This window comes from Schistocerca gregaria, chromosome 4 (assembly GCF_023897955.1).
Source record: "Schistocerca gregaria isolate iqSchGreg1 chromosome 4, iqSchGreg1.2, whole genome shotgun sequence".
Classification (NCBI taxonomy): domain Eukaryota; kingdom Metazoa; phylum Arthropoda; class Insecta; order Orthoptera; family Acrididae; genus Schistocerca; species Schistocerca gregaria.
Genome location: NC_064923.1, coordinates 389212775 through 389229279, shown reverse-complemented (window position 1 = coordinate 389229279; position 16505 = coordinate 389212775). Strand labels below are relative to the sequence as shown.

At 40.2% G+C, this 16505-nt stretch overlaps 1 protein-coding gene across 17 annotated transcripts in view; it reads left to right on the top strand.

Annotated features, from left to right (window-relative positions):
* Window positions 1-16505, top strand: part of LOC126268161 (glucose transporter type 1) — a 1240707-nt gene that overhangs the window by 1121862 nt on the left and 102340 nt on the right. For all 17 annotated transcript variants that reach the window (XR_007549106.1, XM_049973736.1, XM_049973724.1 and 14 more), the window contains one exon: window positions 353-492. Coding sequence is in view for 16 of the 17 variants with exons in the window: in XM_049973736.1 (XP_049829693.1) it covers window positions 353-492 (140 nt within the window). In the remaining variant the exon portion in view is untranslated. The remainder of the gene's footprint in view (window positions 1-352; window positions 493-16505) is intronic.

Genomic DNA, 16505 nt, shown 5'->3' with positions numbered 1-16505 from the left:
GTGCCTTGTCTTTGAAGTCTTACCCATTCCCAGTTGTACAATCTCTTCCCCTCCTCCAGGTGTCATCATTGTCACCATAGATAACCGATAACCTCTAATAAACTACCAGTCACTGTGTGTGTGTGTGTGTGTGTGTGTGTGTGTGTGTGTGTGTGTGTGTGTGTGTGTGTGTGTGTACGTACGTACCTGTACCTGTAAAGGATTTCATGTTTCTGCTTTTCAGTGAGTGGTCTCCTTCACTCCTGATGTATTTACATTATACCAGAACAGTCCTACTATAATTAAACAGCTGTTTAATGGCCACATTTGTTTATTAATAAGTAATGTTTTTGTATTATTTATTTTTCACTAGAATGCGCTGGAGAACTACACTTTCCTCCCATTCAGCGTTTTCCTGGCCATCTTCTGGACATTTACGTACAAGAAGGTTCCAGAAACTAAGAACAAGACTTTTGAAGAGATCTTGGCTCTTTTCAGACATGGGAATGGAAGGTAAGGGTTTTTTATTGAGGATGCTTTTCAAATTACTTAATGCTTTAGTAATTTCTCTTGAGTAGTACCAGTACAAGCTGATGTAATTCTTAAAAGATATTCTGTTTCAGCATTTGTGCATGTGGACATTGAAAGTAAGACTGAAAAGACATTATCTTAATTTTTTCATGACATGCTGTATAATTTACTATTTCAGAGGACTGGGGTCCATGTACGTAAGATGTAACAGTTACAAAAGATGTTACACCTGACTTGAATATTGTTAATATCAGGTTCATTACTAGAAGAGGATGGGAAAACGTTAGAGAAACAATGCCTAGAGAATTAAGCAAAATTTAAGAGTTCAGCAGTGCTGTAACTTTACTTAATAAAGTGACATAAAATGGAATTAATTAGATAGTAGTCAAGTATACCTGGAAATTACTACTCAGATGCTGTTATTGTCAAAGCAAGCACAGATGTAAATAGTGAACTTTTTGAGAAAAACTTATCAAGATGGATTTAGGTGGTAGATGGTGAGAGGCGGGGGAAGGGAAGGAGAAAAGGGGGGACGGGGAAAGAGAAGAGAAGACGAGTGGAATGGAGTGGGGTGAGCTGAGCTGATCTTTTTAAACAAGAAAAAAATCAGCTTGGCTAACAATTTAATTGCTATAGTTCCAGTGATACTACTGAGTTTCAGAGAATGAAACATTCCTGTCTTTCACATGGAATGAATTACATATTTTGATACAAGGGTAAAGGTGGACGATGCAAACAAAGCAATATTTCAGTTATTTGAAAAAAGCCTTCAGTAGAATGCAATCTATTGAAATGTTGCTAAAAATATGTGAAGCATATTAGTGGCAATGATTAGGGTCTTCGGTTAACTACTAAGGTGAACTCGGAACTGTAAGAGTGAAAGCTGAGTGAAGAGAGGTGGTATATTTTGGCCTACCAGAAAGGATGCTTAATAAGATACCACAATCATCAGTTCTTTAACGTTATGAGAGTGATTAATGGCTGTCACTATTCAGTGCGTGATAGTTCTGGGTAGTTAAGTACATTAGAAATAAAGTAGAACATTCACTGAAAAGCAGCAGCATGGTGTTGTCAACAGGTACACCAGGAAAAGAACGGAGTTTCTAGCTTTTGGAATAAACCCTTTCGTGAGCTAGAGTACACACACAAACATGCACATGCCCTTATGTAGTGCCTGCTGGACACACAATGCCAGGAGTGCAATTCAGTTGGTGGATAAGGGTGAAGTGGGGAATTGTATTGGATGTGGTGGCAAGGGAGAGGGATGCAGGAGACAGAAAGAGGGATTAGGGGTGGGTTGCTATTGGCTTGGAGGGAGACAGCCTCTTTGCTGGCTAAGAATGCAGGAGGGGAGGGTGGCAGGTGCACAGGCTAGACATTTGAGACATAGGTACTAGAGCCATTCTGGTGCAGTGTGCAATGAACGTGACATGAAGAGATGAACTGGGAGGGTGTGATAATTTACAAGAAGGGGAAGCTGTTGGTTGTGGCAGAGGGAAGGATACAGATGGTCCATGTTTTAAAGCAGCCATTGAATTTGAGCATTTTGTGCTCAGCTGCATTTTGTGCTACTCGGTGTGTTCTGTTCTTGGCCTCAGGTTGACAGTGGTAATTCATTTTGGTGGTTGGTTGTCATACTGAGATAAAAAGCTGTACAGTGATTGTTGCAAAGAGGTGCTATATAACGTGGCTGCTTTCACATGTAGCCTGGCCTCTGATGGAGTAGGATAAGACTGTGCCAGGCTTGGAGCAGGAAGTGCTGGGTGGCACCATTGGGCAGATTTTGTACTTGGATCTACCACTTGGATCTACCACTTGGAAATGATCCCTCTGGCAAGGGATTGGGATTGAGAGTGGCTTAGCAATAAACTAGGATGTTGTGTGGATTGGATTGGTGGTGGAATAACACTTTAAGATGTGTGGGAAGAATCTTGGGTAGGATGTTCCTCATTTCAGGCCACGATGACATGAATCTGACCCCTGATGAAGGATGTTTCATTTGTTCCTGTTCTGGATGATACTGGGTGGTGCGAGATGCACTACTTTGTAACCAGTTCTTGGCAGTGGTGAGAGGATTAGGCGTATGTGAGGATGTTGTAGCCGGCCATGGTGGCCGAGCGGTTCTAGGCGCTACAGTCTGGAACTGCGCGACCGCTACGGTCGCAGGTTCGAATCCTGCCTCGGGATGTGTGTGATGTCCTTAGGTTAGTTAGGTTTAAGTAGTTCTAAGTTCTAGGGGACTGATGTTCTTAGAAGCTAAGTCCCATAGTGCTCAGAGCCACTTTTTTTTTTTTGGATGTTGTATGTGAAATCTGTTTGTGGACTAGTTTGAGGGGTGGAGTCCTTCTGTGAAGGCCCTTGCAAAGCCTACAGCATACTGGAAAAGGGAGATCTCATTGCTGCCAATACACTGTCTACAGGCAGCCAGGCTGTATGGGAGGGATTTTTTGAAGAGATGACAGCTGTCAAATGCAGGTGCTGTTTGTGGTCAGTGGGTTTAATAGAGCAGAGGTGTAGATGGAGCCATCAGAGGTGGAGGTAAACATCCAGGAAGGTGGGTCATTTGGTTGAGGAGAAGTTGTTGAAACTGTGATGGAATGGGGGGGGGGATATCGTTTCCTGGGCCTGAGTCCAGTTCGTGAAGATATCATAAATCAACCTGAACCAGAAAAGGAGCTTAGTGGTTTCAGGAGGGTAGGAACAAGTGGTCTAAATAGCCCAGAGAAAGTTTGGCATTGGAGGATGCCACGCGAGTGCCCAAGGATTCATGATCTCGACAAAATCTCAACACTTTTTCTCCCATTTGCTTCACCTGGTCCTTCTCAAGTGAACACACTACCTTCCTGGACATTGACCTCCACCTCTCTGATGGCTCCACCCACCATTAACCACCACCTGCTTTTCGGCTGCTGCCATCATTTCCACCCCAAAAAAAAATCCCCTTCATACAGCCTGGCAACCCATATACAGGGTATCTGCACTAGGACGAGAAGTCCTGAGCTCAGTATGCTGAATGTCTCATGAGGGCCTTCACAGACTGACTCTACCTCTCAAACTGATCCACAAACAGACTTTTTGTGCCATATCTTCACACACTCACCCCAATTCTCCCACTGCCTCCAAGAATCAGCTACAAAGGAGTGTCCACTTGTCATCCAGTATCACTCTGGATTGGAAAAGTGAACCATATCCTTGCTCAGAGTTTTGATTATCTATTGTCATGCCTTGAAATGAGGAATATTCTACCCGAGATCGTTCCCACTCATCTTCAAGTGGTGTTATGTCACCCATCCAACCTACCAACGTTCTAGTCCATTCCTATGCCACTTCCACTATCAGCCCCTTACCACAATGACCATGTCCCTGTAAAAGACAAAGATGCAACACCTGCCAAATCCCCTCTCCTAAAACTTCCTATTCCAGTCCTGTCAGAGGCTTACCCTTCCCCCATCAGAGAGCAGGCCGCCTGTGAAAAGAGCCACGTCACACAGCAACTCTGCAGCAATCCATGCACAGCTTTTTAAGCCAGCACAACAAGCAACCAGCCATTCACTCGAATGAATGGCCACAGTCAAACTGGGGTCAAGAATGAAATAGACCATCTTGTGGCACAATAGGAAACTGAACACAGCATGCACAATTTGAGGCTGCTTCAAGACCCGGTCCATTTGGATCCTACCTTCCATCACAAGCTTTTCTGGACTACACAGATGGAGCTATCCTTCAGACATATCCTACGCTCTTGAAACAACCATGGCCTCAATCTCCATTAGCCAACTGTCCCCACACTCTCCACCAACAGCTTCCCTTTCCTCTGTCCTAATCACCCCTTTCAAATTCACATCATCGTGTTACCTTCATTGTCCACTGCTGCTCTCTTGGCTAAGACACCCATGCATCAAATGCATAGCCTGTGCACCTGCCACATCTTCCTCCCACTTTCCTAGCCAGCAAACTGACTTTCTCTCCCCAGGCTGCTAACTATCCATCTTAACACATCTTCCTTTCTTCCTTTCTTGGTTCCTTCGTTCCTTCCCCTGTACTCACCCCACACAACACAAACCTGCCTTCCCCTCCCTGTTCCATCTGCTAACTATACTCGTGGCATTGAGCATCCTACTGGCACTATGTAAGTTTCTTGAGAAATCATTCTGTAAGTGCAGGTGAAATTACAGCTTCTTCATGCAATAATGTACATACACTGCTGGGGAAAAAATACAATATTCTCAGAGGCTTTGTTCAGTGGCACCAGGGTATAACATGTGCTTACTGAGGAATTGTAATGTTATTGATTCATTTGTCATGCTCATCAGTGATCAGATGGCACTCGGGAGACCTGTCTGTGTAACATCTGTTTTTACCTTGCCAGCAGTAACTATGCTGGGATTAGAGGTGAACATTGTCTGCAACATTCATTCTATCGTACAACTGTGCCCCCCCCCCCCCCCCCCCAATTGAGTACATACTCCTATTGAACAACTTCAACCATTTGAACGGAGTTACATTATGGCCCTGCAAGGAGTTCAATAGACTGCTGCAGATGTTGGGCACAATGTATGGGACGTGTGCCATTGCCTTCAGTAGTGGTCTGTGAAGATTCCCACACCCATAGACCAGGTTCTTGATGTTTGTGTAGCACAGAGCACCTCAGGTTAGAAGCATTGTGCAGCAGTTGGCAACTGAACTTCATCCAGGGAAGAAATCCAGACACGTTACCTTCACCATGGAGCATTGGGAACTGTTTGCTTGTAGCAGAAATATCACGTGTCTCTGCCCAGACTAACACTGACACCATGTCACTGCAAAGCATGGCTACTCTGGTGTCATGAAAGAATTGACTGGAGAGTGGAATGACGCTCTTGTCATCAATGATGAGAATAGGTTCTGTCTGTATGCGAGTGATGGACGTACACATGTATAGTGTAGACCTGACTTGCCCAAGTGTATGCACTCGTGACACACAAGTGTTGTCCTAGGCTTCATGTTATGGGAGGGGCTATCGGTTGCAACTCATCGTCACATTTGGTTTTTATTTAGGGGGCCCACTGCATTGCACAGTTTGTTATCCCTATGCTATTGCAATTTCTTCAACAGAAATATGATGTGCTTTTTAAGCAGGACAATGTTTGTCCACAAGTGGCTGCTACATTGCAGCACACTCCTCATAATGTGCAATTATTGCCCTGGTGGGCAAGATCACAAGAACTCTAGTTAGTTGAACACCCCACCTCCCCCATTCCTTCCCCCCCCCCCCCCCAAGTGTATTTAAAGTACATCAGATGAAAATAAATGAAGTATAGTAGGAGTACTGTGACACTGAAATGAAGAATCCTTGTATTAAAGTAGGTAAACATGTTCAACTGATGGAATGAAACTGCAATCAAATAAATATAGAAAAAATATGAACTTACAAGACACCAGCAGATGTTGAAAAATGTGTTAAACTTGTCAGCTATCAGAACCAAGGTTTTTTCACCAATGTTAACTCGGAAGCTTCACCTAAGTGCAGTTGTTCTTTTGTCAGATAAAGACTTAATTTGAGGCCATGCTGTAGAGCCACATAGTGAAAGACATAATGGGTGTAGAAAAAGTTGAATATCTTAAAGGAGTGTGATAGATGTCTAGATGAATTTGGGATCTTCGACAAAACTAAATTTTACTGTTAGGTTTATTACCAAAAAATTCTAAAAAGTGGGTAGCTAAATTTTGCTTCAAATTGTTTACTTTGCAAATGAAGGATGGCCTCAGGGTGTATAAATAATAGAGCAGGATATAAAGGTCTTCCAGGACAGATACATTGCTCTGTGCAGGTTGTTATGAGTAGCTTTATGTCTGAAGAGTAGGGGGGAGGCTAATATCAGTTTACAGTTATTGGGACATGTGTTTAAAGTAAGAAGGAACTCCATTGTTGAAGTAGTCAGGGTGAATGTTTGATAATTTTGAAGGATATGTTTACCTGAACTTCCTTGATGGGTAAAGCAATCCAGCAAAACATTAGGAGGTGCACAATTTCTGAACTTGAGAAGTTGTAAAACTGTGAGGCAGAATTGCTGGCTCGTACTTATTTCGAGGAGAAATGGCACTGCGGCTGAGACTTGTAGAGAAGTATATGTGCTAGCCTAGCTTTTGGAACTAATTGTTCCATTATGAGAGAGAGAGAGAGAGAGAGAGAGAGAGAGAGAGAGAGAGAGAGAGAGAGAGAGAGAGAGAGAGAGAGAGAGAGAGAGAGAGAGAGAGAGGGGGGGGGGGAGGCGGAGGGGATGGGGGGCAGGTGGTGTAGGTGGAGGTGCAGGTGGTGTAGATTGCGAAGATTAAAATAGAAGTTCGGGTCACTAAAATACCATGGTGAAGGATGTCCTCCCTCCCTCCCTCCCTCCCTCCCTCCCACCCACCCCTGAGGAAGTGTCTATTAGTTCCGAGGTGTAAGGTAGTTTGTGTGCCCATCAGCAGAACTGACACTTCTCCTACAGGTAATTACTTCAGCAGTTCTCCCATAATTTTATATAAGAAAGGATATTTGCACCTACAAGTTCAAAATGGGGTAACATGGCAAAGAATTATTTTGATTGGTAAAGGGGAAGAAATTATGGAATGTGAGATGTAACTTACAGATATTTACTCTGGAAATTAATCTTTGTGAAGATGTCAGATGGCAAGCAGACAGCTGGCCATTGTGGCTGAGCAGTTCTAGTCGCTTCAGTCTGGAACCGTGCGACCGCTACAGTCGCAGGTTCAAATCCTGCCTCGGGCACAGATGTGTGTGATGTCCTTAGGTTAGTTAGGTTTACGTAATTCTAAGTTCTAGGGGACTGATGACCTCAGATGTTAAGTCCCATAGTGCTCAGAACCATTTGAACCATTTTGACGAGCAGACTGAAGCAGAATAATACATGACTGAATTTTCAGGGGACATGTGTAAATGTATGGATAAAAGATTGATCTTTGAAAAAGAAACTTCAGTTAAGAATTCTGTAACACAGTGGGCATTTGTGTGATTTAGCAGATTTGGAGTATTTATAAACTCCAATTACACACTTCAAAGTTTGTATTGGGAACCATGTAAGTGCAATTTTGATAAGGAAATTCCAGCTGGAAACAAATCGTTTTCTTACTGCAAAATGATGTATTCCAATATTGCAGCTTCTAGCTGAAAAGGTGACAGTACTCATATTTAAGTGACTCTGACTAGTGGCTCTATCTGTGTGAGCAACTGGTTGTAAATGGAGCCCATTATTAAAAGTAAAACAAAATGTATATTACTCACATGTCACATCATACATTCATTTTCTTTGTTCTCTCCACTGAAGTGATACATGACATGCTCCAATAATACATTAGTGGGTAGCATTGCATATTACTACTTACCTGTAAATGTTTTAGATACCAGAACCACTATGAATCTTTGTTGGCTTGTCACATACCAGACACAGGAGAATGGAATGTGTTAGTGAATTATGGAAATGATGTGTGGCTAAACATGACTTGTTACCTAAAATCATGCACACTTGGTCACTGATACAAGCCTTGTTGATCTGTAATGGAAACATTGCTTGCGTAACATGTAATAGTTTGTTGTGCCTAGGGATGTACAATATTTACATTTAGTTGTGAATTAAGTAAAATTGTTTAAAAGAAGGAAAAATTGAAGTGACAGCCTCATTTGAGATTTAGCCATTGCTTTATTTTTTTTTGTATTGATGACACATTTCTTTAGCAACTCATTAACATAAAACCTGCGATGTCTACAGTGATGATTCGAAGAGTGAATCAGTGGTTCTTACATGGATGAAACAGTTCATGATGAACTTAAAATCAGTGACCCTTATACGTGACTAAGATATTACTAGTAAACTAATGGGGGCCATTAAATAGCTCAATGTAAGGTGTCAATGCAGGGAAGCAGGACTTGAGCAGTCATTACGACTTTGAACATGGGATCCATAAAACTTTTAGAAGACAACAGTTAAATCAAAACTCTTTGCTTCACTGGACTAATTATATGCGATGATCAATGATCAATAAACACAGCTGCTTTTCTCCTTCTTTTTCATGTAGCACTTTGGCTGATTTACTTGCTTCAATTGATCACACATTCCTACACTCACAAACTCCACTTAAACATAATCCAAAGAGCTACAAGGACACAGTAATCATGTGTATCGAATGGATCAATTAATATGTGAAAATTAGGGTACCTTCAGCAAGTAGTAGTAGCAGCTAATGAAACAGCAATAAATAATAAGTAAAAAGATTGGTATGGTGATTATTTTTATAAGAAGTTAATTGCATGAATGTCTTACTGACAGTCCTGAAGGTACTTAGCTAGTACATCTTCAGAAATAGATCATACTGAATCTAAGTGACCAGTAACTCGTTGACCGATGTGGATGAGTTAAATTGTCTCTGCTGCTCCCCAGGTGCTACTCGTGTGTAAGTACAGCCTCTGAGTTTTCCCTCGGTGCTATTGAGAAGTTAATTCATGCCTCCTTGCTGATCTCTGAGCACTGATAAGTATATCATACCCCACTCTGGTACCTGCATGCTGTTGTCAAATTTAAGAATGCAGTGGATTTTCAGCCGCACTGTTTTTCACAGTTCTGACCTCTTTAGATGATGTTTGTTTTTGGCCACTAAGTTGTGTTTGGATATTTCAGCAGTTGTGATCTCATTTTGCCACATTGGATTTCACTTCGTCATACTGTTCACAATGATAGACATCAATGTTTTTCTTATCCTCCACTCTATAATGTCAAGGCATCATAGTTGCAGCAGAGATGAGGTCATGGAGGTACTTCTGGAGAGAAACATTGAGAATGAATTATTTGATTGAACATAAATGATAACCCCTCCAGTTGTTCAGAAAGCAACAGCCCTAAGATGTATCTGTCACCAAGTGTAACACTGCAGTCCTATGTTTCAAAAAGAGATGTAATTGACTAGTCTTCTGAATCCAAAGACTCTAAAAGTGATAATGGAGTGCTTAGGAAGAATGCACAGTTTAGCGAGTAATTTGACTGTAAAGAAAATAATTTTCATGCATTTGATCACACATTTGATTATTTCTTTTTGGGACGCAAGTTTCAACTAGGGAATGATCCAAGAATTCTGTCAAGCTTCATTTTATTTTTAACTTAAGTTTTGATGATGTTTATAGCTGATGAAGCCATCTAGTTGTAATTATTCATCACAGAAACTACTTCAGAGTCATTGCATTCTCAGTTATCAATGTGGAAAAATACAGGATACGAAGAAACGTATTACTTCATAGCACTTCTCATGCCATAAAAAAAAACTAAAAATTGGTGAATATTGGTCCAGAGATGGTCAGAACAATATTCCAGCTGTCAGCAAAATGATAAACTTCAGTATCAAATCTGTCAGTGATGGAGGAGGCAGATTATTTAACGCCAAAACATATTTGGTAGGGTTCATACAGGATTCCGTTGTGGATTTAATCTGCGTCAGAAGCTCTGCATTGATGAAAGTATGTCATTCAAAGCACAGTAGCCTTTCAGACAAGGCATTCCATTGAAATGGAGTAAGTTTTTAACAAAAAGGGCATGTTATATGAATGTCAGCCTGGTGCCATCTTAGATTTTATAGTTTATGTAGATAAAACAGGAGAGACTTGCTGTCTCAAATTGTGGAAAAGTGGTGACATAATGGCAGTACATATGTTGCCCTATTTTGACTGTGGATCATTTGTGTTTAAAATTGTTAGTCAAGCCCACACTTGTTTTGCTGTCTTCACAACCGTGAGAAATGCATATGCTACTATTTATAGCAACAGTTTCAACTTTCCAAAACTTCAGAAAAACTGAAATGAGCATGCTTTCCATAGAACCGTCTGATGAAAAGAAATGTTAATGTTGAGTTCATATAACAGTGCAGAAATGCTTGATATGAGATAGACTGACAGAAATATTGGAATGAAATTTAAGAAACTGCAATGCATTGTAGATTGTAACTTGAATATGGAAGCAGTTGACTATGGTATGCTACTAAACTGTGTCAGACCAATACGGGAGATGATGAAATGGTATAAAAAGTTCTTTTTTCAAGTTCCTGACATGTATATTTTAAATTCTCATGTTCAACAAAGTCAGACAGGCCAAAAAATGACAATTGCAGAAAACCTGGCTGTGCTGCCGTGATGATTGTCTACAATTGTGGGTAGTCATTATCCAAATGTTATTATGAATGAACAATAAAAAAATGTGCGAATGTGTTGATGCTTGGTTTATTGGAAATTGAAATAATGCTGGGAAACCAGATAAAAATAAAAACTTACAGCATACAGTTTTGGGTTGTACCCTGTTTTGTCTTTTACTACATAGTAACTACTAATCTACTGTGTAGGATGGATGAAATTAAACTAACAGGAATAACTCAGAACTAAGAATAAAACAATAAATAAAAACAAAATAAAATGAATTTTTAATTTTGCCAGCAACCACGCAAAGCATCAATAAAAAAAGGATGGAAAACACACAGACTTTGTGTAAAACTATTTGCACATTCACTTTAAGACATTGAAGGTTCTCTCCAGATAATTACCCTGCTGGTGAAGATGCAGACTGGAGATGTGAAGTGGCATGATATCTTTTGTTTGTGAAGTACATAAAAGTAAAAATGCAGCATACACTGTGTCTGATAGACAAAAATAAAAAGGAATCATTTATTTATGACATGGAATTATCCATATTTTCACAAAGAGTATTCAAACATCTTGATTTCTGTGCACTTGAAGGCTTTATTGCTCAACTAAACACACAACTTACTGTTGTTTTACTTTTCCATAAACTGATGAGTGCCACATTTTGTGGCAGTCTATGTACAAAGTACTGTGCTTGATTTTAAAAGTCACGGTAAAGTTACAAAATGTGTGTACCTGCAAGCAACAACCAAGTCATCCATTTCAGTGGACAAGAAGGTATTGGAAATTTAAGAAACATATTGCAAAATTTATCATCAGGGCAACAACTGTGCCACCCATGTACTGTTTGCATATTGTACTTGTAACAGATTGACAGTGTGTCCTCCTTTTGTGATAAACCACACAATTAGTCTAGAGAAAAGCTGTTCATGAAGCCACAAATAAGTTTTGTGATACAATAAAAGTGAAGTTAAAAAAATTCTTAATGTGGTATACAAGTACTGCCAATATTGGATAACAATATGAGATGATTAGTATTACTTCATTCACTATACAACGTAACAAGATGCTTTTGACTACAAAATAACAAAAACAAAATTATATCAGTGGTGGCATTCAGTCCTCATGTGCAATGAAATGGTGTACTCTGTGCACTGTAACAAAAAATAACGTATGATACATGATCTAATAAACACATTTAACTAATATAAAATATGTTTATTTCTTTATTTTGTTGAGCAAAGAATACACACAGTGCCTTAGGTATTATGGACTTATAATTACAAAAAAACATTGAAACACTGATGTATATTTTAACTTAATGGGTTATCAGAATCAGATCAGAAATTATTGAAGGAAAAACAGTAGTTACCTCCCACTGGATTTGTAACAACTGTAAACTCCCAGAGAAGTTGCAAAAAAATTATTTCTACAATAATGTTCATCTCGGCAGGGACAAATCTTTGAGCATCTGGAGACATAGCACAAAATACTCCCAGAAATATTCAACATAAGTTGAGGCAGTCCACTTCGATAACCCCAGCCCAGAGAGAAGCCCAACCACAGGTTACTTAGTGCTGGTAGGCACATTGGGTGGTAATGACTTGACATTCAGCTCAGTATTTAGCAAGCATGCCTTAAGTAGCAAGGAGTTAAGTTCCCTCCCAATGCTTTCTCTGTGTAGTTTTGTCCCTGTCTCATTTGTTTAAATTCTCATTTTTACATACTCTAACACTACCAGAGAAGGAAAGTTGCTACTCACCGTATAGTGGAGATGCTGAGTTGCGATAGGCACAACAGAAAGATTCATACAATTAAGGCTTGCAACCATTAAGGCCTTTGTCAGCAGTACACACACACACACACACACACACACACACACACACACACACACACACACACACACACACACGTCTGCAGTGCAGTCTCAGAGAGCTGAAACCACTCTGCACTGTTATCTTAACAGTCTGCTGAAAAATAAAAAGGGAAAAAAACCAAAATTGGAAATACTTTACACTTCACTTTGACAATGAGACACACTTTCTCTGTGATGAAGCGTCTTGTTATCCATTGGGGTGGGGTGGCTGTGCGTATGCACTAGTGCTGCTAGAGTTAGTATTTGTTCAACATTGTCAGCTGAGTAAACTGGAGTGTAATGAGGCACACACTTCAGCACGGGTCAGCTATGTAGCCTGCATGTGTGAAATTTGCACTTTGTCACTCATGGCTAACTATGTCTGCCACAGTCTGCCTGTATAACAACTGTGTTGCAAGAAAGGGGGGGGGGGTTCTCTTCTGTGCCTACTCAGATTGTTAATTGTCTTTGCTTCTGTTGTACAACTACCTCACACAAGAGTCCTTTTTGACTTAGCATTGCTGCATTCCTAATTCTAATTCACTGCAACTATCACTTGAAAGGTTAATAAGCTAAATCATGCCCATGAAGTTTTTAAATAAAAACATCACTATATTCTTGTTGTTCCTGCTGTGTAACTAGGTTTGTGATTTGTCCATTTTTTTCTTTCTTCTGTTTCTTTACTTGCTGTGCAGTATGTTGTATATTTTCTTCTTTGACACACATTTTACTTTCTTGAGATTGCAAAGAATCTTTTCCCTTATTCTTCTTGTTTTACTCTCTTCTTTCTTTCTTTTTCTTTCTGCCATCCATTCCTCCTGCCAATGTTCTCTATCCAGTATTTTGGCCCATTTACTAACATCAGCTGTATCAAACAATGGAAACTATTGGTTGGAAGAGTAATGCTCTAGAACAGTAAGAAAGGGTAGCAGTATGTAAGAGAAGCCATTAGGCAACATCAAACAATGAAACACCAGGTTGGCATTCCATTGTTAACATTAGCTTTCAGTATACATCCAGGAATGCTGCCTCAGAATCTGTGTAGCTTTTACTGTATTGCCCATGCACATATGAAACCAGGCTCTGTCCCCCTTTAACTTTGTTGGTATAGAAGTGATTGTTTCCCGTCATGTACAGTACCCTCCTTTGAAGTTTACCAAAAATGTGACAGGAATGCAGGGTCAAATTTATCAATTATACTTAACTGAGAGTCATGACATCCTACAGCTATAGTTCTACTGTGTACACTATGCAGCCTCTGCCTTTAACTCCTTTTTAATGCATTGCTGCACAGCAATTTAAATCTTGTTGTTCTTCTTCCCCAATTTCATTTCTCGTTATTATTTGGCTTGAGAGTCAGTTACATTTCTTGCTTATTTCTGCTGCTGTCCCCGTGACACTGGTGGCATCACTACACACTGCTTGTTCTTTTACATTTTTGTTCTTACATAAATCTACACTTGATCAGATTTCCTTCTCTGTAGCTGCAACTGTTTCAGATTGGTTTTGTAGTCCTGCTTCCAGATAGGAAATTCTTTCCTGATTATTTTGATCCTGATACCTCACATTAGGCTAAAATTGACCTACAAAATATTGACTTAGGAATTTCTTTACGATCTTCCCCTCCTGTAGCCATTCTCTCTTGTTCTTCTCTCTCCAGGTGTGTGCCTTGTGCTCTTTCTTCACATCTGTTGTGGTTCTCATTCTTCCTTCTGTCTTATTAAATCCCTCTATGCTTTCAATTGGTTTTTGTAGCCCCAGTTCACTACTAGTCATATATGCTTTTTTTTTATCTTCGTACACTTATGAGCATGATGTATTACTATATGTAAAGATTTTCCCCAACACTTATTTCACTACTGTCCACAGAAATCCTGAATCTCTAGATTGATTCCATTTTATTGTCCTCTTGGTCCTTATTTATCGAGCTAAATACTACTTGTGTTCTGACCTCAGTGACAGTTTGCAGTAGAAGAAGATCAACAGCCACCACTCAGCTTGGATAAATATGTGAGGTACATCAAAAATGTAAGGTCTCACAGTGGTAACATTGTTCTCAGGTTTCCAGCCACATAAAGTGATTAAATTTTCACGAGCTTTTGACCAAGCACTCCTTGGCTGTTGTCAAGTGGTGTGAGTATTGGTTGGCTGCTGGTATGCCCTTGCATATGCTGACTGGCGGCTCTGATATCACTGGTGCTTATGATATTGCCATATATGGGCATATATTAACTGGACATTTGATGTGACCACTTGAACTTGGCGATCACTGGGTCCTATGCTGCACTGAGCTGCAGGTCACCATTTCTATCATCATCATCATTTAAGACTGATTAAGCCTTTCAGTGTTCAGTCTGGGGCATAGCCTGCCTTATAAAATTCCTCCATGATCCCCTATTCAGTGCTAACATTGGTGCCTATTACTTCAAAATCATTCTTAACCGAATCCACGTACCTTCTGCTTGGTCTGCCCCGACTCCTCCTACCCTCTACTGCTGAACCCATGAGTCTCTTGGGTGACCTTGCTTCTCCCATGTGTGTAACATGACCCCACCATCTAAGCCTGTTCGCCCTGACTGCTACATCTATAGAGTTCATTTCCAGTTTTTCTTTGATTTCCTCAGTGTGGACACCCTCCTGCCATTGTTCCTATCTACTAGTACCTGCAATCAACCTAGCTACTTTCATATCCATAACCTCAACCTTGTTGATAAGGTAACCTGAATCCACCCAGCTTTCGCTCCCATACAACAAAGTTGGTCGAAAGATTGAACGATGCACAGATAACTTAGTCTTGGTACTGACTTCCTTCTTGCAGAAGAGAGTAGATCGTAGCTGGGCGCTCACTGCATTAGCTTTGCTACACCTTGCTTCCAGTTCTTTCACTATGTTGCCATCCTGTGAGAATATGCATCCTAAGTACTTGAAACCATCCACCTGTTCTAACTTTGTTCCTCCTATTTGGCACTCAATCCAGTTATATTTCTTTCCCACTGACATTACTTTCGTTTTGGAGATGCTAATCTTCATACCATAGTCCTTACATTTCTGATATAGCTCTGAAATATTACTTTGCAAACATTCAATCGAATCTGCCATCACAACTAAGTCATCCGCATATGTAAGACTGCTTATTTTGTGTTCACATTTCTTAATTTCACCCAGCCAGTCTATTGTTTTCAACATATGATCCATAAATAATACGAACAATAGTGGAGACGAGTTGCAGCCTTGTCTTACCCCTGAAACTACTCTGAACCATGAACTCAATTTACCGTCAACTCTAACTGCTGCCTGACTGTCCATGTAAAGACCTTTAATTGCTTGCAAAAGTTTTCCTCCTATTGGATAATCCCGTAGAACAGACAATAACTTCCTCTTAGGAACCCGGTCATATGCCTTTTCTAGATCTATAAAGCATAGATACAATTCCCTGTTCCATTCATAACACTTCTCCATTATTTGCCACAAGCTAAAGATCTGGTCCTGACAACCTCTAAGAGGCCTAAACCCACACTGATTTTCATCCACTTTGTCCTCAACTAATACTCGCACTTTACTTTCAACAATACCTGAGAAGATTTTACCCACAACGTTGATTAAAGAGATACCTCTGTAGTTGTTACAATCTTTTCTGTTTCCATGTTTAAAGATTGGTGTGATTACTGCTTTTGTCCAGTCTGATGGAACCTGTCCCGACTCCCAAGCCATTTCATTTATCATGTGTAGCCCTTTAAGACCTGCCATTCCACTGTATTTGATGAGTTCTGACTTAATTTCATCCACCCCAGCTGCTTTATTGCACTGCAATATATTGACCATTTTCTCCACTTCCTCAAATGTGATCCTATTTCCATCATCATTCCGATCCCATTCTACCTCGAAATCTGAAATATTACTGGTCGCATTTTCACCTACGTTGAGCAGCTCTTCAAAATATTCCCTCCATCTGCCCAAGGCATCCACAGGATTCACCAGCAGTTT